The sequence below is a fragment of the Rhinolophus hipposideros genome, assembly GCF_964194185.1.
Source record: "Rhinolophus hipposideros genome assembly, chromosome: 3".
Lineage (NCBI taxonomy): Eukaryota > Metazoa > Chordata > Mammalia > Chiroptera > Rhinolophidae > Rhinolophus > Rhinolophus hipposideros.
Genome location: NC_138049.1, coordinates 26872640 through 26896830, shown reverse-complemented (window position 1 = coordinate 26896830; position 24191 = coordinate 26872640). Strand labels below are relative to the sequence as shown.

Genomic DNA, 24191 nt, shown 5'->3' with positions numbered 1-24191 from the left:
GCTGATGGTCCGGCCAGGTCTTATTTTCCAGGAAATGCAGTATTGCCCTGTTACCAATCTGGTATTGTGTCTAGGAAAGGGAGACTAACACAGCTGATACAGTTAAGAAATAGTCCAAGTGGGAATATAGTTAAGTCCTTATAAAAATATTTTTCAAAATATTTCCTCTAATATGTTGAGAAATACCAGTTATTTGCTTTCTGAATCTTTAAATTAAATGAGAAGGGTCATATCTTAGTAAAAGTTTCAGGGTTTAGTTTTTATAGTCCATCATTTAGGAAAAATAAAGTAGAAGAGCTAAAATGACTTTCTGAAGTATTAAAATACACATGCACTAGAAAATGTTTTGTTTCAGTGCAAACTTTCCATTTTGATGAATCATTTCCATATGAGAGTTTTGATTGCAGTTTGCCCAGTATGAGGTCTTAATGTGAGAGGACTGGCTTGGCGGAGTGAAGACGCAATTAACCTATCTCATATCAAGCCGTCTGTATTTTCTATGGCTGCACAAGGTGTTGTAGAGAAATTATCTGGAACTGACTAAACCTCAGGAGAGAAGGGGGATAATCAGGCATTCTGGAGTGGTTCTCCCAGAGAACGCGATCGCCCTCTAGGCTGCATTTACAAGCAGAGTTTTGTGAGGCAACTCTGGCCGCTTCGCCACCAGGAAGTAAGAGAGAAGGGGACAGATTCCTCCTCATACGAGGACAATCTGGACCAAAGAAAGAGGCTGGCGACGGGAAGGAAGAAACCGATCAAGCGTTTGAATAGTGGCCACAGGGCAACCTAAAGCCTGTGCGGTTAACAGGCTCGCGTCACACGCAGTTCCCTAGCCTACCTCCCCACTACCCCATACACCCGCCGCCGTGTGTCACCTTCCTGTTCGGAAGTCTTAGTAGGTTGCTGGGACAGAACAGGGGGCGCCTGCTCCACCCATCAGGTATCCGGTTGGAAGAAAAGCCAGTCTCAACAACTTGATTCTCTCCATTAAATGATAAGTTTTGCAGACCATTCGTCTCCAACTGCTGAACGTTAGGGCAGGGGGAGGAGGAAACACATCAGACAGTCCTTTTCTGTTCCAACCACAAATCATAAGGTTGTGCCTCTTCTATATTCCACCTAGAGCTCTTTAACTTAAATTCCAAGTTCTTCCTGGAATGCGTGCTGGAGCGGCAGAGCTTCTTTGAGAAAATGAACTCTATGCATGTGTTTGATTTTCTGGACTGATTTGTGATGATAATCAGTCCACTTACATTTTTTGTGTGGCTTGCTGGGGGTATAATAAACCCAGGACGCTGATGACTATAATTTTCTGGGTGATGTTGCAATGGAGGGAATAAATGGTCCAGTGTTGAACTTTGCAGCTTGCTCCCTTCCTGTATGTAAATTGCCTTTATATAAAGTGGGGTTGATAACAGAGCAGGGACGGCCGCCTCTGACTCGTGCTCCCATGTCATCTCAGCCTCCAGCCTTATCAGGCACAGACCAGGAGGCTACTCCAACCCTAACTGAGCTCTATCTACTACCTCCAGCTTCCAGGAAGTAATCTTCAACCTTCACATCCTAGGCAACCTGAAGAATGAAAGAGGAGGCTATAAAATCCCCTTTGAAAGGTTTGTCTGCTTTTACTACTATAATTTGGATGAAATGAATAAAACAAAGATGATTCAGAGGATTTGGGGTTACTTGGCATGGGGAAGGCACAGGATGTAGAGGGGTAAGTGTCTCTGATGGAAGATTTCTTAATTTAACCCTTTAAAAGCAAACGAGCAGAAATCTTTGTGCAAGTTGGTGTTTCTGGACAGTCTTTGCAAAATTTGCTCTCTCAAAAGGGGAAGGAATGGTGTGGGAGCATGACTGTGCTGGGCTAGGCTAGTTGAAATGGTATGCGGGGGCACTGGCAATCACAAATCATTATATGAAGAATCCACGCAAGAGGAAGCAGAAGTGGGTCAGTGACTATGATTTGGAGTTTCCTAAACCTTGCTTTAGGTTGGAGCATCAATTTCAGGCAAAAGTAAGCACTTTTTTTACGAGTGGATACTGAGCCAAATTTCTCAGCCCGTCTCCAGGAGAAATGATGCATGCTCTCTTCTCCCATTGTGGGGCTGTGGTAACTGAGCAAACCAAGAAAAATTGAGGCCACAAATCATATTAGGGCAAGTGAGGTGGTTGTTCCTGCAAAACAAATCCCTGTCCAGGACCAAAGAAAACCGCTTCAATGCTATTCTTGGTTTGACAGCTGGTATTTCGGAATCAGTAGGCAACTCTGAAATGGTAAGGCTCTTCGCAGTAAGGGGTCACGGCGGGGCAACCACTGCCCACAGCACCAGGGAGTGCCAGGTACCGGGCCCTGCAAACCTTAGTAACTTGCAGCCATCTGCTAGCTCCTTGCCCAGTGGCGGTGCTTGCCGCTTCCGCGCCAGCTCTGGCGCGACTTCTCGCGCCGGCGGTCAGATTGCAGCTTCCAGGCATCTCACAGCTGCGGGGTTACGGGAAGGCACCGGGCCGCTACTCTGCTGAACTCCCTTCTCTACTCTGCTTTCTGGAGCCGAGGCTCCTCGCTCATCTTTCAGGAGCTAAAGAGTCACAGTTGCTCTGGGACTTGAAAGAGCCAGGTGGTAAAAACTGTAAGAAGACACGGACAGTCCTTGAAATAAACCGAGGGAGAAGTAGGGAAGAAGAGGACAAACGAAGGGACTTTTGAGACAATGCGATGTGACCTTGCGGATAGCGGGATAGTTTCCTGGTGGGATCGCGGGAGAAAGAACCGGCCGAGTGGATGATGCCGCAAGATGCGGATCGCGCGCCGCCCCCGCCGCCGTGGGGTCACGCCAGGTCGGCCCCTCGCGCGGAGCCACTGCTCCCCTAATTTGCCACTTCCTCACGTGTTCTTGTATGGCGGGGATTAAAAATGCAAGGAAAAAAAACTACACGCGGAAAGGACAGAATGTTCTCAGAGATTGGGGGGGGGGGAAGTGCGATGCAGATTATACTTTTTCCCCCTTTAGTGCAGAGACGAATTTTATTTCCGCCCCCTCCCCTACGCATTCCTGACCTCTCCCTCCCCCTTCTCTTTTTCTTTCCTTCCTCCTCTTCCAAGTTCTGGGATTTTTCAGCCTTGCTTGGCTTTGGCCAAAAGCACAAAAAAGGCGTTTTCGGAAGCGGCTCGGCGCTGCACAAGGGCCATTTGTTTGTTTTGGGACTCGGGGCAGGAAATCTTGCCCGGCCTGAGTCACGGCGGCTCCTTCAAGGGAACGTCAGTGTTCTCTGGTCGCCCTCGCCGGCTGCGCGCCCCGCCGTCGCTTTCCATGGGGGAGATGCAGGGCGCGCTAGCCAGGGCCCGGCTGGAGTCCCTGCTCCGGCCCCGCCACAAAAAGAGGGCCGAGGCGCAGAAAAGGAGCGAGTCCTTCCTGCTAACCGGCCTGGGTAAGCGCCACCGGCACGCGCGTATTTGTGTCACTCCCCCACTAGGTGCTCGGCTCCGGCGGCGAGAGGGACTGGGTGTCTGTGGTCGTTCTGAGAGTGGACGGATGAGGGCTGGGCGGCGGGGAGGGGACGGGGCAGCGGGGCGACTGGCCGGGCGCCTGGGCCCCACGCTGACCCCGCAGACGAGGCGCGCGGGGCGGTCCCCCGGCCCCCTCCGGCGCGGCCACCCTGCTCTCCACAGATAACCCCTGCGGGTGGCGCGCGGCCGCCGGGCGGGGGCGGGGGAGGCCGCCGTCCGAATTTGGAAAGAGGACGGGCGCCGGGGCCGGGAGTGAATCCGCAATCAGGGTTTGCGAAACCAGAGCAGGCACAAAGCCACCCGGGCGCCGCGCACCCGGCGGCGAGCACCTCGGTGCCGCGACTCTGATTTTCTCGCAGGGCAGAATAAAGGAGAAAGGTGGAAAATTACTCCGGGCTCTCCCTCCCTCCCTCCCTCCCACCCGTTCCTCCTGCGGTTCCCCGCTCTCAGGCCCTAGAGCCAGAGAGGTAGATTGCCGCCCCGCGCCAGGTCCCCCAGGGCGGTCCCCGCGCCCCCCTCCCGGGGCTGGCCTGTAACCGCCAGCCGCCAGCAGTTTTGCTGCCTGCCGAGCCGCGCGGCAGCCGGGGGCGGGGCCTGGGCAGGGAGGGGGCGGGGCCTGGGCGCGCGACGTCCGCATTGTGCCGCGGGCCCCGCCCCCGCAGCGGCTCAGAGCTTATAAGACGGGCGGCACGGCCCGAGAGCAGTGTGGGCTCAGCCGGTCTCCCAATAACTGCCGTCTGTGCCTCCTCTGTGCTCTCTGAGGCGATGACAGTGAAAACCGAGGCTGCTAGAGGCACCCTCACCTACTCCAGAATGAGGGGAATGGTAGCAATTCTCATCGGTGAGTGTACTTATAAGGTTGGATTTCTAGGGCATGGCAAGTGGAACATTTTTGAAGGTCCCGCGTCAGATTAGTGCGTGTGGCGTTGGATGCTATGAAGGCATTTAAACGTTTATTTGTCCTCTCTAATTCACAGCTTTCATGAAGCAGAGGAGGATGGGTCTGAACGACTTTATTCAGAAGATTGCCAATAACTCCTATGCATGCAAACAGTAAGTTTGGGGGATATTTGGGGAAAGAAAAGTTAGTATAGTTTCAGTGTACCAGCGGTAAAGACAGTCTCATCAGTGTGTTAATCAGGAAGCCGAAGACTTTCCCGGGGTTGGAGATCCCTTTACATATTACAATTTATTTAAAACAGTTTAAACATTAAAATTAATTTGCAGATTTGGTGTGTTCTAGAGCTGTATGTAAGATAAAATTTTCATGTTTGTCTAATTCATCCATCTCCATGAAGAACACCCCTCATCTCTATTTAGCTGGGTTTATTATTGTCTTTGGCTATTATTTTCTTTCACTGAGTAATTGGTTTGGATGTTTTTAGTTTAAATACGAAATTCTGGAAAAGTTGATCCAGAAACTCATTGTTGGTGTCGATGTGCCCCCTGGTGGCAAAGTACGAAGTTCTAAATCGTTTCTTCTTTGCAGTCCTGAAGTTCAGTCCATTTTGAAAATCTCCCAACCTCAGGAGCCTGAGCTTATGAATGCCAACCCTTCTCCTCCAGTAAGTATTCTCTATTTGTGGTGCACCTCTGCAGGAATCTCGTAAATGAGTCAGTTAGTATTCCTACATTGATGAATTAAAATGGCATTTCTAGAAATTAGTAGTAAGGCAGGAATGCCTCTTTAGTTCAGACTGTAACACATGACATAAGCACTTAAGTACTGAGTCAGAGTATTTTAAAAGGTATGTTTCATAAAAGTTTTATCTGCTTACAATAACACTGTGTATAGTTTTCATACTCTAATTTGAAATATTAATGTGTATTAACATGAAAAGTCGTTTTGACTGTGTTTATAGATGTATGATGACTTGCCTCAGTCATTTGCAGATGTAACGTCTTTGACATTGGCTGTATTTTATTATTGGTGTCTTCCTTTGAAACAAAGATACTAAAAGAAAACATTTTATTTTCCAGCCAAGTCCTTCTCAGCAAATCAACCTTGGCCCATCATCTAATCCTCATGCTAAACCATCTGACTTTCACTTCTTGAAAGTGATTGGGAAAGGCAGTTTTGGAAAGGTAATCTTAAATCTGAAGACCTCACTTACAGTCGTTCATGCACACATTTTACATTCTCCCTGGATGTGAATAGCAAAAATTAATTTTTTTAATTGAAATTTCAGGTTCTTCTAGCAAGACACAAAGCAGAAGAAGCATTCTATGCAGTCAAAGTTTTACAGAAGAAAGCCATCCTGAAAAAGAAGGAGGTATGAGATGTGCTTGACAAGTTGAGGTTGGAGATAGATTTTCATTCAGTAGTTTCACCTTGGGATTTTGGTGCCACATTCAAATTTGCCACTAAATCTTAATTGTCCTTTTCCTAGGAAAAGCATATTATGTCAGAGAGGAATGTTCTACTGAAGAATGTGAAACACCCTTTCCTGGTGGGCCTTCACTTCTCTTTTCAGACTGCTGACAAATTGTACTTTGTCCTCGACTACATTAACGGTGGAGAGGTGAGCAGAAGGGAATACGAGCAAACCTTGTTTGTGTCTGCATTGCCTACTTGGTTTTAGTTTGAGAAGAAAGTTTTTGAAAGACACTTAGGGGGGAAAAGTTACCAGAATTAGCATTTCCTTTAACCTGCCAGGTTTCAAATAGCTAATAGACTATTTAGGGCCACTTCCTGCAATTGTTTTCTTTAGCTATATAAGTCAATACTAATTAAATGCATTGTTATCAGGCTTTGGCAACCCAGATTAACTTTGTTCTGTCTCCTGCAGTTGTTCTATCATCTCCAGAGGGAGCGTTGCTTCCTGGAACCACGGGCCCGTTTTTATGCTGCTGAAATAGCCAGTGCCTTGGGTTACCTTCACTCTCTAAACATCGTCTATAGGTGAGCTGAAACGTTCTTCAGGCTACCTCCCTCTGGATGAAGGAGACATAGTCCTAGCCTTTGACAGGGCCTTAAAATAATCTTTGTTTATGTACAAGTTGGTCACCTAAAACCAGATCTCCCGGCATGCGAGCTGCTTTGACTCCATGCCACTAGGGAACTAGCCAACTAGGATTGTGCCTAATCCAGAATAGATTAGCAGAACAAGGACTCCCTTTTGTATTCACTGTACAACTACAGTGAGTTTAAAATGCTTCTCATACCCCAGCAATTATTAGAGAGGACGTCTTACGAAGTGAAATTAACTTATGCAACTATTTTTCTGTTCATTTTTTAACAGAGACTTAAAACCAGAGAATATTCTGCTGGATTCACAGGGACACATTGTCCTTACTGACTTTGGGCTCTGCAAGGAGAACATTGAACACAATGGCACGACATCCACCTTCTGTGGCACACCAGAGGTAAGAGCATTCTTGATTTGGTGCCTGCTCTACCCCCTCCTTCCCGGAGAGATAAGTGCAATAATGCTTTTAACTACCAAAGGAGTCAACTGTTCTGCAAGATTTCTTCATCCAATTCAGTGCAAGTAAAACAAATTTGCTGTTTGACGCAACATGAGCTATTCCAAGGCCTATGTTGCTTTAATTAAAACTAGTTGTTTGTAAGATCCATGGCATAAAAGATTTCTAAATCCCTAACGATGATACTATTGGGTGCCCAAAAGCTTCCTGATTATCAGTATATAATCAGTGGTCAGTCAGCCTCAAAGGCCAGCAGCTTTATCAGGAAGTAATCTAAAGAAATATGTTCTCCAAGTGGACCCAGGGTTTCTCCTCAGCCCTTTAAAAGTGCATGCCTGGACTTGGTGTTGGCTGGTTTCATGGGCTCTAAACTCTGTTCTGTTGGTCTGTCTTTCAGTATCTTGCACCTGAGGTGCTTCATAAGCAGCCATATGACAGGACCGTGGACTGGTGGTGCCTGGGGGCCGTCTTATATGAGATGCTGTATGGCCTGGTGAGTAGTACATTGAGAATCACAAAATATTGCCCTGGGTTTGATAATGCTCCCTAGAAAGCAATTTTCTTAATATCCAGACTTTTCTGAGCAGATGGGCCCTATTGCAGACCTGGTTATTGTGTCTTGCCCTTTATCAGTAAGCTTAGGCAATGCTATCAAGAGGAATATTGGTTATTTTATAAGTATCTTAGGGTAAATCCTTACTTCGTGGATTTTTCTTTTGTAAATTCACATCTTACTAAATGTGACCACACTTAATCTGTGTGAGTGAGAGGCTTTATTAGCATCTACCCCCGATAAGAGTTGCAAAATAGATACTTAAAAATCCAGGGCAAAGAAAACCTATCAAGGGGAAAAGACTCAAATCCAGCTTAATATATTGCAGTTTGTCTTTTTCTCTTGGTAATATATGCTGTACAAAACTGCCAATTAAATACTAAGTAATTTTCTCTCTTCTTTCAGCCTCCTTTTTACAGCCGAAACACAGCTGAGATGTACGACAACATTTTAAACAAGCCCCTCCAGTTGAAGCCAAATATTACAAATTCTGCAAGACACCTCCTGGAGGGCCTCCTGCAGAAGGACCGGACAAAGAGGCTGGGTGCCAAGGACGACTTTGTGAGTCATTTTTTTCCTGTTTTCCTGGGTTGTCCGGGAAGTACACTGGATCTCATTGCCCTTCTTGCATTCTGCCTGTCTAAATTAATCTTGTTTTTCTTCTCAACAGATGGAGATTAAGAATCATGTCTTCTTCTCTGTGATTAACTGGGATGATCTTATCAATAAGAAGATTACTCCCCCTTTTAACCCAAATGTGGTAAGTATCTTTTTCTCTTCTAAGTATAGGGAGGTCCAAAGGGCATTTCTTTAAGTCAGAGTTGGTGGTGGTGGTGGAGGGGGGAAGGCCCTCAAGGAACAAATTAGCTGATATTTTGTTCACGGACCATTATTTTACCTAGAAAAAGGTAGAATTTTTGTCCCAACAAACCTCCCATAATATGTCGGCACATTTATCAATGAAAGTACCAAAAGATAAAGAATGGACCATCCTCATCACTTAAATTCAGGGCGGCCTCTGGGTTTTGTGCTTGAAATGGAAGATTATTATGGGAGTTTCCATATTGCGCTCTAAAGACTTGAGCTCCAGAATTTAAAGCCCAAACGAGGATTTCCCTGCCCTGTATCCAGTGTGATTTCTTGACCGAGTGTGACTTTTCCTTCCTGCTGTAGAGCGGACCCAGCGACCTGAGGCACTTTGATCCCGAGTTTACTGAAGAGCCAGTTCCCAACTCCATTGGCAGGTCTCCGGATAGCATCCTTCTCACGGCCAGCGTCAAGGAAGCTGCCGAGGCCTTCCTAGGCTTTTCCTATGCACCTCCTGTGGACTCTTTCCTCTGAACAGTCTTAGGGTTGGTTTCCAAGGAATCTATGTGTGTTTTTAAATGATTCAGTTAGCCTTTTGGCAGAGCTGCCAGTCGACAGGACATCTTAAAAGAGAATTTGCACACCTCTGGGAGCTTGCACATCTTGGCAATCGCATTGCACACTGTTTGCTGGAAGCTTTTCAAAGAGCACATCCTCTTCTTAAGGAGCTCGTGAGGTTTTCGTTTTTTATTCTTCCTTCCAACGTGGTGCTATCTCTGAAATGCGCATCAGAGTGCCGCCTTAGACAGATGCAGTAGTCTGATTAGAAGGAGGTCGCTTTTCTAAGAAGGAACTCCTCCTGAAGGTCTGTCTGGGCCGTGATCGCGAATCTTATGAAATGTGCCTTTTCTGATGAGATCGTGTTAGCTCCAAAGCTTTTCCTGTTGCAGTGTTTCAGTTCTTTATTTTTCCTTGTGGATTTACTGCGAACAGTGGTGTGAGTGTGGTGTGTGCTTGATCACAGATAGATTTAGTTATAAGCATCAATGTGACACTTGCAGGACACTACAATGTGGGACATTGTTTGTTTCTTCCATATTTGGAAGATAAATTTATGTGTAGACTGTTTTTTGTAAGATATAGTTAATAACTAAAATTTATTGAAATGGTCTTGCAATGACTTGTATCCAGATGCTTAAAGAAAGCATTGCTGCTACAAATATTTCTATTTTTAGAAAGGGTTTTTATGGACCAATGCCCCAGTTGTCAGTCAAGCCTGATGTTTTCATTGTTTAAAATGTCACCTGTAAAATGGGCATTATTTATGTGTGTGTTTTTTTCATTCCTGATAATTGTATGTATTGTACAAAGAAAGTCTGTACATTGGGTTATAACACTAGTATATTTAAACTTACAGGCTTATTTGTAATGTAAACCACCATTTTAATGTACTGTAATTAACATGGTTATAATATGTACAATTCCTACCCCTCCCCACCACACAACTTTTTTGTGTGTGATAAACCAATTTTGGTTTGCAATAAAACCTTGAAAAATATTCACATAAATTGTGTCATGCGTGTTCTTTTGTATATTTCGGTTAAGGGGGGCAATAAAAGGTCTGTTTAAAATCTAAATCCAGAAAAATACTATTATTTCCAGCTTCCAATAGCAGCTCTGATTCCAGAGAATAGGGTGGTCTTAAAGGCAACTTATTTATATTCCAGGTCTTCTTAGCAGCATTTTATGATGTCAGTTATTCATAAATCTATCCAAACAAATCCTTTTCAATTTACTGGTCTCACAAGGACAGGCACGAAGTAATGTTCCCTATATTTATTGCCTGCCCTATGATGTTTTCTGTTATTTGTCCAGATATTTAGCTTATCTGAAGTAATAGGGCCTACTTTGGGCGAGGCTCTATTCTGAGTCTCGGGATACAGCAGTGAGCAAAGTAGACAAATCTCTGCCTTCATAGAGCCTGATAGAAAAGGCAGACTTTTTAAATTAAGCAGTGGATTGAAAGGGAAATCAAGGTAACAGTTTGCAGGTGTAGGAGAATGCCACTAAAGAAGTTGAGGACGTTTGTCATAAACGGATATTCCCAAAAAGCTGAGCTGGCAGGACTTCCGGTTTCTGAGAGTACCCAGAGCTGAACTGAGTGGTATCAGCTCAGAGAAGGATCCCCAAGGAGCAGCACATCCCTGACTTAGGCCACAAGTCTTTGGAACTGGTCATGTGCACCCAGCACTGCATAGACCCAGCACACTCTGGGTGTGGTGTGCAGAGGCCGCTCCTAGAACTCATCCTACTGGAATATTTACAGTAGAGAAAGAGAATGTGGCGTGAAATTAGATTATTCTCTTGCATCCAAATGGTTTGGACTTTTTCACTTTTCTAGACTTTTCACACACATTCCCAGCAAACAAGGAGTCCCCTAACAGTTGATCTGGCTGCTGCCTTAACCTCTCAGCCTACTGCACTCCGTGTACCCTGACCTCTCTGTTTGCACAACGATTTCCCCAGGGAAAGCTGTCATCTCTTCCCCTTTCATCATGGCTCTTTATATCTCACTCCTGCCCCCATCCTGCCAAGGCTTCTAAGGGCTGAACCAATGTTTGGAGATCACTTAGTCCTTGTTCCTTATAATCCACTGAAGGAATGGGATCAAAATGAATCAATGATTTCTTGCAGAAGGTGGCTTCCTGGTCAAGGTCTGCATTTCAGTTGCTGCTCTACTTACAGACAATAGCTCCAGATTAAATCCCCTACCAACCCCAAATACCAAAATCAACTACATGACAGAGAATTTAAAGCCTGCATTTTCCTAGGAAAGATCGATGCTAGCTCTGACAGGGAGATTATTTGCATATCTCCCTCTCATTCTCATTTTCAATAACAGTTATGAATTCTTCCTTGAACAAAAAGTTCTTAAATCACATTTTTATTTAAACACAGTTCTTGAAGGCTGGGAATCTATAATCTGATTATAAATAACTCAGAGGGGCCAGTCATGGATGAACAAAGCTTATTCAGTTTTTTAAGGGTAGGAATTTGGTTTATTGGGTTACAGTCAATCACTATATAAGAACTTATTCATATTATTTGAAAACTGAAAGGAGCCAGAAGAGTCCCAAATGTTGTCACACAAATGGGAGGAGATTACATCAAACACAGGTGGGTGGAAGGGAACAAGGTAAGAACAGGGAAGTCAAGAAAGGACAAGTGATCAATAAAAAAGGGCAAATATTTACTAAGCGCTGATGTCAAATGATTCTAGTGATGTCAGATAGCATTCACATAGAGGTATTTTTTATCTAGAGGAGTGGTGCACATTCTTGCCAGCATTCGGAACTACATTTGAGCATGGTGGTTGCAAAAGGGGATAATCCCTTTCTCCATAGCTCCCCAGCTGAAAATCTGCCTAAATATGGGTTCAGATGAAGTTATTTGAGCTAAGATCCCCACAAATTAAAATGGGAATATGAAACCACTGCTACCATGAGGAATATGTCAAATCACTCTGCTTAGGGAATTTGCTATCTACTTGGAGAGACAAGGCACTCACCTATGGTATATGACAGGTGGTGAATGCGGGGTAAAGAGAACTTCAGAAGTCCAGAGGCTCTCTGTGGGGTTGGCTGCCTAGAGCAGGCTTCACAGAGGGGATGCCAAAGATTTGTACTAACCAATTCTATTTCTAGGGAGCCTAAAGGGATGCAGGCCGTGAGGATTAGATAATAGTAATGGCTAAGACTATTGAGCTCTCACTGTATGCCAGACATTGTTCTAAGTATTTTATACTCAATTTATTTAATCTTCAGAACAACTCCGTGATAGTGAAAGTAAAGAAACTTGCACAGCAAAGTAATTTGAAGTTAGGGGTCAAATCATGACGTTCTGACCCCAAAGCCTATGCTTATAACCATTATGTATCCTACCTAACAGGTAACAACAGGATATAGAAGCAAACAATTGTGTGCTGTTAGTTATTCACTTATTATTTCATCAGACTTTTACTAAAGATACATTCCAGGTGTCACGCTAGAGAGAGAGAAAAAATCTGCAATTATAATATAAACACTATTAGTTGATGATGAAGAGAAGCTAGAAATATACATTGTAGTGGGAGTGTAAGTTAGTACAACCATTTTGGAAATTGGTTTGGCACTATCTACTAAAGATGAACATACATATAACTTATTACCCAGTTAGTTCCATTCTATTGTTTATACCCCAAGAAATATATATATAATATATATATATATATATATATATATATATACACACACACATATATGTATAAATATATATATATACACACATACATACATACATACATATATATACATATATACATATTTAGTTTAAAAAATGCAATAATTTCATAGTAGTAGTAATATGAATAAGCCTAAAATGAGAATGATTCAAAATGTCCACCAATTGTAAATGGAATAAATTAGTGTGATTTTATATAATGAAACTGGATTGTGAAAAAGGGGTAGAAAGAAGGGTAATCCAGGTGCTGGCTGGTAGAGGTAGGAAGTGAGGAGGATATTGGAAAAAGGAAGGCTTCAGACAGACCCAGGTCGGAATCCTAGCTCTACTGATTAGCTTTCTAGCTTTGGGCAAGTTGTCACTTGGGCAAACCTCTCCTAACTTCAGTTTTTTGGATGGAGAAATGCATGTGCTTTTCTTATCACAGTTATCCATGAGACAAGGTCAGAAGGAACTGGAATTCAAAGAACGCTAACTAATATCTTCTGTCCCTCATCAGTACCTTTCTCAATTTCCCCTCCTCTTTACTGGATTACAGGAGAAAAAATATATTAAAAGCAGTGACAAATCATTTTGAATAGGGAAATGGACCTTGTCCTTGATGTTCTTGAAAGGCTCACAGAGAAGTTTAGATGTTACAAAGTGGCAAAAATAATCAGTTGAAGATTTTTTCATAAGGAAAATGAAGTGATCAAAAGGAGTATTCTGGTGGCTCTTGCCAAGAGTTGTAATCGTGGGGAGAGCTTTGGAATTTAAAAACAAAACAAGCCAATTAGGAGACTGACAGTCACCCAGTGGTGGTAGTGAGACAAGAGTAGAGAAAAGAGAGTTTGAAAGCCCCAGATCAATGGGGTTAAGTGAGTTATTGGGAATGGAGGGAGAAGAAGGAAGAATCCAAAGCAAAGCACATTTAATGTAGTGTATTTCTTTACTGTATTAAGAACTGACTTAACTTATTGAAGTGGTTGTTAAAACTGCAGTAATAGCATCTAGCACAAAGACCATCCACCAGTTTCTTCAACATTCCCAGGACATAAAGGAACAGCCGATCAATTATCCATCAGTGTTCTTGGCAAAGCAAGACTGTACACACTGTAATCAATCTCTACCCCATCCTGCTAAGAAATTTCTCCTTTCAAAAAGCCCCTAAAATCCTATTCCACATGCCTTGAGCCTTGTAACAGGAGCATAATGATGTGAAACTTAAGATGGTGTTAATCAGAACAACACTTCAGTTAAGAAAAACACACTCCTCCAATTTCATTAAGACTACTTTGAGAAATTTAGAATTTTTTAAAAATATTTTTTGATATAACATAAAATTGTTAACCAATCACCAAAAACAACAACTAAACTACTATAGTTTAGACTTCACTTGTGACTTACAGAGGATCAGTTTTGGCCAGTACATACTTGCTGTTTAAGAACACATTTAATCTATATATGTTTTCTCTGCTTTCCACATCTTTTCTGTGAGGACTTTAGCATCAAGACTAGGAGCAATGTTTACCTAGTGTTTACTTATAACATTGTGTTCCAATAGATGTATTTGTGTTTACCTATAACACTGTGTTCCAATAGATGTATTTGTATATTTGGAGATCTTGGAAACTATGGACTTCAATGGGCAGGGTTCTTGATTTCCTCTTTTCTGTGTTGTGTGTTCTGTGCTCCACCTAGGGTATCATGGAACATATGATGCTGCTGCTGAAGCAATATACAAGGTACAGATTGTTCACAAGAAAATATACATGCAGCCAATCACTTCTTGTGAACAGTAGACCAAGGGTCATACACATAAAGACAAAGTGTCACTTTACATCCCATATATAAAACAGATGAGTGGCATGACACCTAGATGATTTAAACACAATTCTGCTCAATCTTAATTTATTGCTTCTTTGGATAGGCACAGAATCTCTTTTTTAGTTTAAGTACAGTTGACATACAATATTATTTTAGTTTCAGGTGTACAACACAGTGACTCGGCATTTATATTCCTTATGATGTCATCACCACAATAAGTGTAGTGACCATCTGTCACTGTACAGTTATTACGATAATACTGACAATTTTCCCTATGCTGTATGTTACATCACTGTGACTTACTTTTTTTCTCTTTTTTTAATAACTAGAGGTTTGTACCTCTTATTCCCTTAATTTATTTTTAACTCATTCCTCCACCCTCCTCCCCTCTAGCAGCGATCAGTTTGTTGTCCATATCTAGGAGTTTGTTTCTCTTTTGTTTTATTTCATCATTACTTTTGTTTCATTTGTTTAGATTCCACATATCAGTGAAATCATATGTTATTTTTCTTTCCCTGTCTGACTTATTTAACTAGCACAACACCCTCTAGGCTCATCCATGTTGTCACACATGGCAAGATTTTATTCTTCTTTATGGCTGAATAACATGCCATTGTGTGTATGTATATGTACCTCAGCTTCTTTGCCCATTCATTTCATTCATCGATGGACACCTAGGTTGCTTCCATATCTTGGCTATCGCAAATAATACTTTAATACACATAAGAGTGCCCATGTCTTTTTGAATTTGCATTTTTGTTTTCTTTAGATAAATACCCAGAAGTTGAATTCCTAGATTGTATAGTAGTTCTATTTTTCATTTTTTGAGGAGTCTCCACACTCTTTACCATAGTAACATCATCAATTCATAAGTCCACCAGTGCACAAGGATTGCCTTTTCTCCACATCTTTACCAACACTTGTTTTTTGGTCTTTTTCATAATAACCATCTGACAGGTATGAGGTGATATCTCATTGTGATTTTGATTTGCGTTTCCCTGATGATTAGTGATGTTGAGCATCTTTTCGTAAGTCTTTTGGCCATCTGTATGTCTTGTTTGGAGAAATGTCTATTCAGACCCTCTGCCCATTTTTAAATTAGATTGTTTGTTTTTTGTGATATTTAGTTACATGTATATATGTATTTTAGATATTAACCTTTCATCGGGTATATCATTTGTGAATATCTTCTTCCATTCAGTAGGCTGTCTTTTTTTTAATTGATGGTTTCTTTCACTGTACAAAAGTTTGTCAGATTGAAGTAGTCCCATTTGTTTATTTTTGCTTTTATTACTCTTGCCTGAGGAGGCACACCCAGGAAAATGTTGCTAAAAGAGGTATCAAAGAGTTTACTGCCTATATTTTCCTCTAGAAATTTTATGGTTTCAGGTCTTGCATTTAAGTCTTTAATCTATTTTGAGTTTATTTTTCTATATGGTGTAAAAAAAAAAGTGGTCCAGCTTTATATTTTTGCAAGTATCTGTCCAGTTTTTCCAATGCCATATATTGAAGAGATTGTCTTTCCCCCATTGTATATTCCTGCCTCTTTTGTTGCAGATTAATTAACCATATAAGCTTGGTTTAATTTGGGGGTTTTATATTCTGTTCCATTAATCTATGTTTCTGTTTTTGTGCCAATGCCATACTGTTTTGATTACTACAGCTTGTAGAAATCAGGGAGTGTGATACCTTCAGCTTTGTTCTTCTCTCTCAAGATTGTGTTGGCTATTCGAGGTTTTTTGTGGTTTCATATAAATTTTAGGATTATTTGTTCTTGTTCTGTGAAAAATGACACTGGTATTTTGATAGAGATTGCATCCAATCTGTAGATTGCTTTGGGTAGTAATATCATTTTAATGATATTAATTCTTCCAATCCATGAGCATGATATATTTATGTCATGTTCTTCAATTTCTTTCATCAAAGTTCTTACAGTTTTCAGCGTGCAGTTCTTTGTCTCCTTGGTTAAATTTATTCCTAGATATTTTAATTTTTGATGCAATTGTAAATTGGATTGTTTTCTTAATTTCTCTTTCTCATAATTCATTATTAGTGTATAGAAACATCATTGATTTCTATATATTAATTTTGTATCCTGCAACTTTACTGAATTCATTTATTAATACTAGTAATTGTTTCATGGAGTCTTTAGGGTTTTCTATGTAGAGCATCATGTAAGCTGCAAATAATGATAGCTTTACCTCTTCCAAATTTTTTTGTCTTCGGATTGCTGTGGCTAGGACTTACAATGCTATACTAAGTAAAAATGGTAGAGTGGGTACCTTTTTTTTGTTCTTAGTGGAAAATTTTTTGGCTTTTCACCACTGAGTATGATGCTAGTTGTGGGTTTATCACGCATGGTCTTTATTATGTTTTGATGTGTTCCCTCTATTTCTACTTTGTTGAGAGTTGTTATCCAATGAATGTTGTCTACTGTCAAATGCTTTTTCTGCATCTATTGAGGTGATCATATGATTTTTATCTTTTATTTTGATGGGGTATATTATGTTAAATAATTTACGGATATTGAACCATTCTTGCATTCCTGGAATAAATCCCACTTGATCATGGTGTGTATGATCCTTTTAATCTATTATGGAATTTTGTTTGCTAATATTTTGTTGAGAATTTTTGCATCTATGTTCATCAATACAGAGATATTGGTCTGTAATTTTTTTTTTTTGTTTTTTGTTTTTCTTTGTTTTTCTTGGTGTCTTTCGTTCTGGTTATCAGGGCAATGCTGGCCTCATAGAGTGAGTTTGGAAAAAATTTTTTCCTCTTCAACTTTTGAAATAGTTTGAGAAGGATAGGTATTCATTCTTCTTTGAATGTTTGATAGAACTCACCTGTGAAGTCTGGTTCTGGATTTTCGTTTGTTGGGAGTTTTTTACTGATTCAATTTTGTTACTAGTAATTAGTCTGTTCAGATTTTCTTTCTTTTTTACTTTTCTGAGTCAGTCTTAAAAGATTGTATGTTTCTAGGAATTTATCCATTTTTTCTAGATTGTGCAATTTGTCAAGTCATAGTAGCATTCCAGAGGCCAAAGTCACTGCTGCTCTGACCAGACCCTCTGATTCCAAATGTGTTGCAGTGCTTTTAGCAAAGCATAGCACAGATCTATTTGTTTTGACCACGACTAATTAAATCAAAGTTTATTTAATTAGATTAATTGAAGATAAATGTGACAATTTAGGGTCCAAATTGAAAACAATGATTATGTTTACTTTAAAAGATCATGAAAAAGAGACACAGTAATGATGTGATGCTTGAAGTAAATTACATGCTACTTAATAATAATGGACAATTTGGGATAAATTTATGGAAGATATAATTTTTAAAACCAAACATATATTTGACAACTCTTTTAAAACATAACAAACAAAAGATGAAATAATCTGAGAGGAGGAAAGAATGTAAAAGTAATGATGTTTCTTTACATTTTTCTTTTATTTATAAATGGATAACATGTGCATAGTAAAATAAATAAATAAAAACATAAAAAGTCAAAATGAGTAATAATTTCACAATTGCCTCACTGACCCCTTCCCACTCCATTTTTCTCTCTCTGGAGATAACCAATAGAAAGCTCTTTTTGTGTATCTTTTTTGAAATTTATTATGTGTATACAAGCATAAAGGCTCCCAATAACACAGAATTCAAATTTTAAAGGAGAGAGCAGAACAGGTCTTTTGATTGCTGGTTGATTTATTTTAATTATCTTAATTGTTCGTATTTTTAAAAAGTTTAAAATCTCACTTGTATGACTCTGGTATTTAGTTTTTTGGTGCAACATAACTCATACTGAATGTCAACTTTTTCCTTTGCTGCTGAATGAAGACATAACAATCTGGATTCCTGTTGCAGAACAAACAGGTGAACTCACTGAGACATAATACTTGGCTTTCAAGGTTGCCCTTTGCAACTATGTATGCTTTTTGCCTTGCCCAGTCTTTAGAACCTAACACCTTAGCAATGTCATTCTAGCTACATACTTTCTAAAACAGCCAGACCATCTTGAGTTTCCTGTCACTAGCTAGTTGTTTCATACCTAGGGCAAACCTGAATGTTTTCACAAAAGTTACCTGATTAGAGAATAATACTTTCCCTTTCAACCATTCCGACATTCCTTTAAGTGACTCTCCCTGACAACTATCCTGTTGTTTCCAGTTTCATAGAATCATAACAACATCAGGGTGTGAAAGATCAGTAGGTCCAGGGGTCATAAACTCAGGGCCTTCAGGAGCCAGGCTTGTAAATCACGTTAGAATAAGACTATAGGAGTCATAGACAATGCATTTTCTCTTAAAAGTATTGAAATTAAAATAATAATTAATATCAAGAAAAACCCACTGTGTTGACCAAGTTAAATGAGTCTACGGCCAGAAACGTCTGCAAATTTTCTAGTCTATAATCTCATACGCAATTCTGTAAATTTTAATGAGCTGCCTTCTCTTTTTCATTCGTGTCCAGTCCTTATCTATGAGCAATACAACAAAAAACAAAACCACAAGTACTAAGTATTGAGAGCTATGCTTCTCCCAATTATGCAACAGTGAGGAAGGAATGGGCTTACAAGAAGGACAGTAGTTTTCATTAGATAACAACACCCAGCTCTTCAGGACGATAGAGACTGTCCCCAGTGTCTAATCATATTCACACACCTGGTGGTTCCAAATGACATCAGAACTTCATAACCAGTTTTAGAAAGGAAGCAGGCAGCCTTTTTAGTGTATCTTCTAGAAGCATTTAAGAGGCCTTCTTTTTAGCAGTACTCTCACTCACTCACAAGGGAACATGGATCACACATTGTTTGTAATAATATGAAGAATTTTCTGTCTTCCATTAAAGGATAAGGAATCAACTTGGCCAAGCTATCCTGAGTTACAGTGAACAGAAAACCAAGAAAAGATATGTTGAGGGAGGCAGCATAATAAATTAAATTTATTTCAGGTTTCTTAAACACACACCATAAAATAAGTGTGACTTGTACGACTTGATTCACACAAAAAGAGAGGGGCTACAATAGTCCGACATTACACTATGTTAACCTTTTCTTTAAAGAGAAAAGGGATAGCTGATGCTCTCACAAAAGCTTTGTTCTTTACTTTTTCATCATTGCTAATAGCAGTACAGTCAAATCTGTGGAAGAAACCTAAGATTTTGGGGGGCATATCTGGATATAAACCAGAAGATTTGGGTTCAGGTTCTACCTCTGTTGTCTTCTGTAAATCCGTTTTTCAATGGGAATGTTAGTAACCATTCTGCTTTCTTCAGAGGCCGATGCAAAGTTCCATCAAGAGAGACATTGTATGAGAATAGACTTTGCTGACCAGGAAGAGACCAACTAGTTTCAGATCCTTCCCCAAAACCACCATCCATCCAAGGGTACCAATTTACACAGTCATTTATTTTAAGACCTGAGGTCTCTAGGAATGATTTACGACTTTTCTAAAACAGCTAGAAGATAGCCCTATTGAGAATTTTGTCACCTAGTAAAAGTCAGTTTTTAAACCATCTCAATGCATATATTTATTTTAATGGTATTTAAAAATTCTTTCCCATTTAAAAGCAGGAAGCTTTTTCAAGGAATTAAATGTTCAAATGCAGAGATTAAAAATTGTTTTCTGGGGCCAGCCCGGTGGCTCAGGCGGTTAGAGCTCCATGCTCCTAACTCCGAAGGCTGCCGGTTCAATTCCCACATGGGCCAGTGGGCTCTCAACCACAAGATTGCCAGTTCAATTCCTCGAGTGCCCACCAAGGGATGGTGGGCAGCGCCCCCAGCAACTAAGATTGAACACGGCACCTTGAGCTGAGCTGCCGCTGAGCACCCAGATGGCTCAGTTGGTTGGAGCGTGTCCTCTCAACCACAAGGTTGCCGGTTTGACTCCTGCAAGGGATGGTGGGCTGAGTCCCCTGCAACTAGCAACAGCAACTAGACCCGGAGCTGAGCTGCGCCCTCCACAACTAAGACTGAAAGGACAACAACTTAAAGCTGAACGGCACCCTCCACAACTAAGATTGAAAGGACAACACTTGACTTGGAAAAAAGGCCTGGAAGTACACACTGTTCCCCAATAAAGTCCTGTTCCCCTTCCCCAATTAAAAAAAAAAAAATCTTTAAAAAAAAATTGTTTTCCCTTTCCTAATTCTAAACCTGATGAAATCTTATATGTGAACAAGCAATTTAAAATATGAGGTATAAAAGATATTACTAAATAAAAAATATCCAAATCATGATTTCACTATTCTTAAAGGTTCATTTAAATGAAAATCACACATTGGAGATAGAGATAGAGAGATAGGGAGATAGGTGACAGAGAAAGAGAGAATGAGAGAAGAAAGAGAGATACCTTGATAATATGAATCATTGTCACTGAATGAGGTCCCAGACACATAAAAAGACCAGAAAAAGAAATAAGAGGTGTAAGTATCAGGAAAGAAAAGACAAAGCTGTCTTTGATGCTGATGATATAATTTATGCAGAAACAGCAAGGAGATCAACAAACTATAAGACCTAACTGAGGAGTTCAGAATGAGATACCACATTCTATATCTACTTACACAATTCGGTTATGTTCCTCTACTCATCAATAAATATTACAAAATATAACAGGAAAATAGAAAAAAAGATTTTGTTTATAGTTAAAGCAAAATTTATAAAGTATCTAGGAATTAATTAACCTAATAAATTAACAGAATGCACAAGAATTTTGTAGAGAAAAAAAATAACTCTTTAAAAGGAGTAACTACATGAAAAGATATAATATGTTAGTGGATGGATGTCATAACTTTGCAAAGATGTTGATTCTTCCAAAATTTATAGCTTTCAGTAAATTTACAATGAAAATCTTTAAAGGATTTTTTTGGGGTGTGGGAATTGAAAAATTAATTGTAAACTGCATGTAAAAGAATAAAATCCACTAATATTTTGTATAAAATATACATGAAGGAATTCATCCACTATAATAGAAAATGAAGAGTAAAGAGGGGAAACCAGAACTATCAGATCTTAAAACATATTACAAAGACATTAAACAGTATTAGAACAACATGCTATTGACTTGTGGACAACCAAATGGGACAGAAGAGATGGCATATAGAATATGAGATCGGTGACACCACAAATCAATGGAGAAACTAGGTTATTCAGAAAATCATGTTAGGGACTTTAGCTCATTATGAAGAACAATAAGTTGGATCTCCATTTCACACAACACTTAAAAATAAACGTCAAACAGATTGAAGACCTAAATATGAAAGGGAAAACAAAAAAGCTAATTGAAAATATTAACGAATAGCAAGTTGTCGATTAGCTAATTAATGAAGAGGTGCATGAAGTTGAGAGGAACTGGTGATCACCATTTGGTGTGAGAGGCTAAGAGAGTCTTCTGTATGGGGGTCATGGATTTGAGCAGGATTGAGGAATGGGAAGGATTTTAATGATTGCAGAGTAAGCACCCAGAGAAAATAACCTGCATTCACAGAACACTTTATGCTACTCCATGTTAACTCATTTTACCTTATCAGGAGGGTGAGGCTGATGGGGTAAAACATTTCTATTCCCTTTTACATGTGCTAAAATTGAGGGTCTGATGAATAGACAGATGTAAGTGGAAGAGTCAAACTTGAAACCACTGCTGGTGACAATGGAGATCTTTTTACAGCCTCCTTTGGGCATCCTGGCAGATTTACTGAGCAGTGAGCAAAAGAACCACCGCCAGGAGAGGGTAGGCCAGCTATTTTTATCTCCCTTCCCTACAGATTGCCTTTTCATGAGAGACACTTGAAACTGGAGGAAGAAACCGAAGTCACCAGTAAATAACTTTGGAATATGCAGCTTAAATGTGAACGGGCCATTTTACAGCTCCATTAAAATTTGTTACAAATCTCCTGAGAGGTGGTTTCTTCTGTTTAATGCTGTCTAAGGTGTGTGTGTAATACCGTGTTTCCCCCAAAATAAGATCTAACAGGAAAATAAGCCCTAGCATGATTTTTCAGGATGCTCATAATATAAAATAAACCCTACCGTATTTCCCCAAAAATAAGACCGGGTCTTATATTAATTTTTGCTCCAACAGATGCATTAGGGCTTATTTTATATTGTAAGCATCCTGAAAAATCATGCTATGGCTTATTTTCCGGTTAGGTCTTATTTTCGGGGAAACACGGTAGTAATATACACTCTACATTCCTCATGGAGCTGTTGTGAGAATCAAATGAAAGAAGGACTTTCTCCATGTAAGGAATCACTGTTCCAACTTTTTTTATTTCCTGACACTCTTAACAATTTGTGGAATAACATAAACATCGATCTGCAGCGCCACCCAGTGGATACAATTAACGCTGGCTACTACTTTTATTTTCTGGTTTTCAGGTGGCAAGCATTACCTGTATTACATATCTGTTACTCAGGTAGTTTGCTCACACTCAGTATGTTTCTTTCAGATTTTAAATTTATAAAAATTGTTTAAATGTGGTTTTTCCATTGGATTTTACTTTCATAAGTTATGACCAAAAAAAAGCCCAATTATAGAGCACAAACTCATTTTATTAATACCTGTAACGCTCCACCCTATATAGCTATCCTTGTCATTATAGCAACCCAGGTGTTTGTCTTATAAACCAGCTGTTACTTAACGCAGGAGGAACAGCTGGGGGTAGTTTTGGAGTCTGTGCCCTTCATGATTCACCCACAAATTGTACTTAAAATTGGTGAGTCCACATCTGAAACTTTTCTTGTTATAGCTCACTCATTCATAGGTATATCATTGTTGCAATAAAAACCTAGTGCATATTTTCACTGGTACACATCGTGCCTAATACTTCAGATACAACAATGAGCAAATAGAAATGTGGTCCCTGCCTTTATGGAGTTTGCAAATCTAGTCAGAGAGATACACAATAATTAAGTAAGCACACACATGTTGTTGCCTCACTTAGTATTTGTTTCCTTGTTTTTTTTCCTTTGAGTTTTTTTAATTGTTGTTGTTGTTTTTGTTTTTGTTTTTTTTGCAAAAGACCAAGAGTCTAATTTGTCTTCAGATGCTCGTAGTCCTGTGACGTTCAGCAAATAATTTTATCTCCCTGCCACTCATGTTTTATTTTCTGTAAAATAGAAATAATAATAATGCCTTTCATGAAAGGGGAAAGTCATGACACAGTGCATGATATATAACAGGTAATTAATAATTACATTGCCTAAAGCATCATGTGATCAAAGATAACACGATTTTTTAATGCGTCACTCATATTCCCTGACCACTGAAGTTTGAAACAATGAGAAAAAAATATATAAAAGTGGGTCAAAAACAAGAGAAAATTAGTAGTTTTGAGACTATAGTATATGACATTATTTTGTTTGAATGCAAATACAAGCTATTCACATTTCAAAGACATCCAGTGACTATATATAAATTCTCATTTACTAGCCCTGAGAATTGGACTAAGGCTGATGTTATAAAACCAATTGATCAGATGAAGGAGGAAGCAAAGTTTAATTGGCTAGCTTAGGTTTTATGTCTACTGAAAAGGAGATGTGGGTGTAAAATCAATGATTCCTAACTCTTCAGGTTGTGTCTCTTTAGATACCATTGAAAAGAATGTGTACTTCTGACTCTCTAAACATTATTCACAGAAAGACCTCCAATATTGTTGGCAGTCTTGCTGTGAAGATTGTCTTTCAGATAATACACTTTTATGTATGAGCAAAAGAAAGGTATCGAATGTTGTTCCAGTATTAAGAGTTTTCTGTCCTATTAAGCACATACACATGCATACACACAACTCAAAATATCTCAGAAAGGAGAGACAAA

At 39.9% G+C, this 24191-nt stretch overlaps 1 protein-coding gene across 5 annotated transcripts in view; it reads left to right on the top strand.

The window, feature by feature from the left end:
* The window catches only part of SGK1 (serum/glucocorticoid regulated kinase 1), a 103585-nt gene extending 93657 nt beyond the window's left edge, over positions 1 to 9928 (top strand). Inside the window, exons 1-12 of one of the 5 annotated variants that reach the window (XM_081045183.1) lie at positions 1025 to 1613; positions 4486 to 4561; positions 4998 to 5073; positions 5489 to 5593; positions 5698 to 5781; positions 5899 to 6030; positions 6298 to 6410; positions 6751 to 6874; positions 7332 to 7427; positions 7893 to 8048; positions 8158 to 8247; positions 8661 to 9928. In XM_081045183.1, coding sequence (XP_080901309.1) covers positions 1580 to 1613; positions 4486 to 4561; positions 4998 to 5073; positions 5489 to 5593; positions 5698 to 5781; positions 5899 to 6030; positions 6298 to 6410; positions 6751 to 6874; positions 7332 to 7427; positions 7893 to 8048; positions 8158 to 8247; positions 8661 to 8828 — 1254 coding nt within the window. In that variant the 5' untranslated portion in view covers positions 1025 to 1579 and the 3' untranslated portion in view covers positions 8829 to 9928. Of the gene's footprint in view, positions 1 to 1024; positions 1614 to 2393; positions 3430 to 4183; positions 4350 to 4485; positions 4562 to 4997; positions 5074 to 5488; positions 5594 to 5697; positions 5782 to 5898; positions 6031 to 6297; positions 6411 to 6750; positions 6875 to 7331; positions 7428 to 7892; positions 8049 to 8157; positions 8248 to 8660 lie in introns of those variants that run through there. The other 4 variants (XM_081045182.1, XM_081045180.1, XM_081045181.1 and 1 more) reach the window with 4 other exon arrangements.
* The last annotated feature ends 14263 nt before the right edge of the window (positions 9929 to 24191 follow it).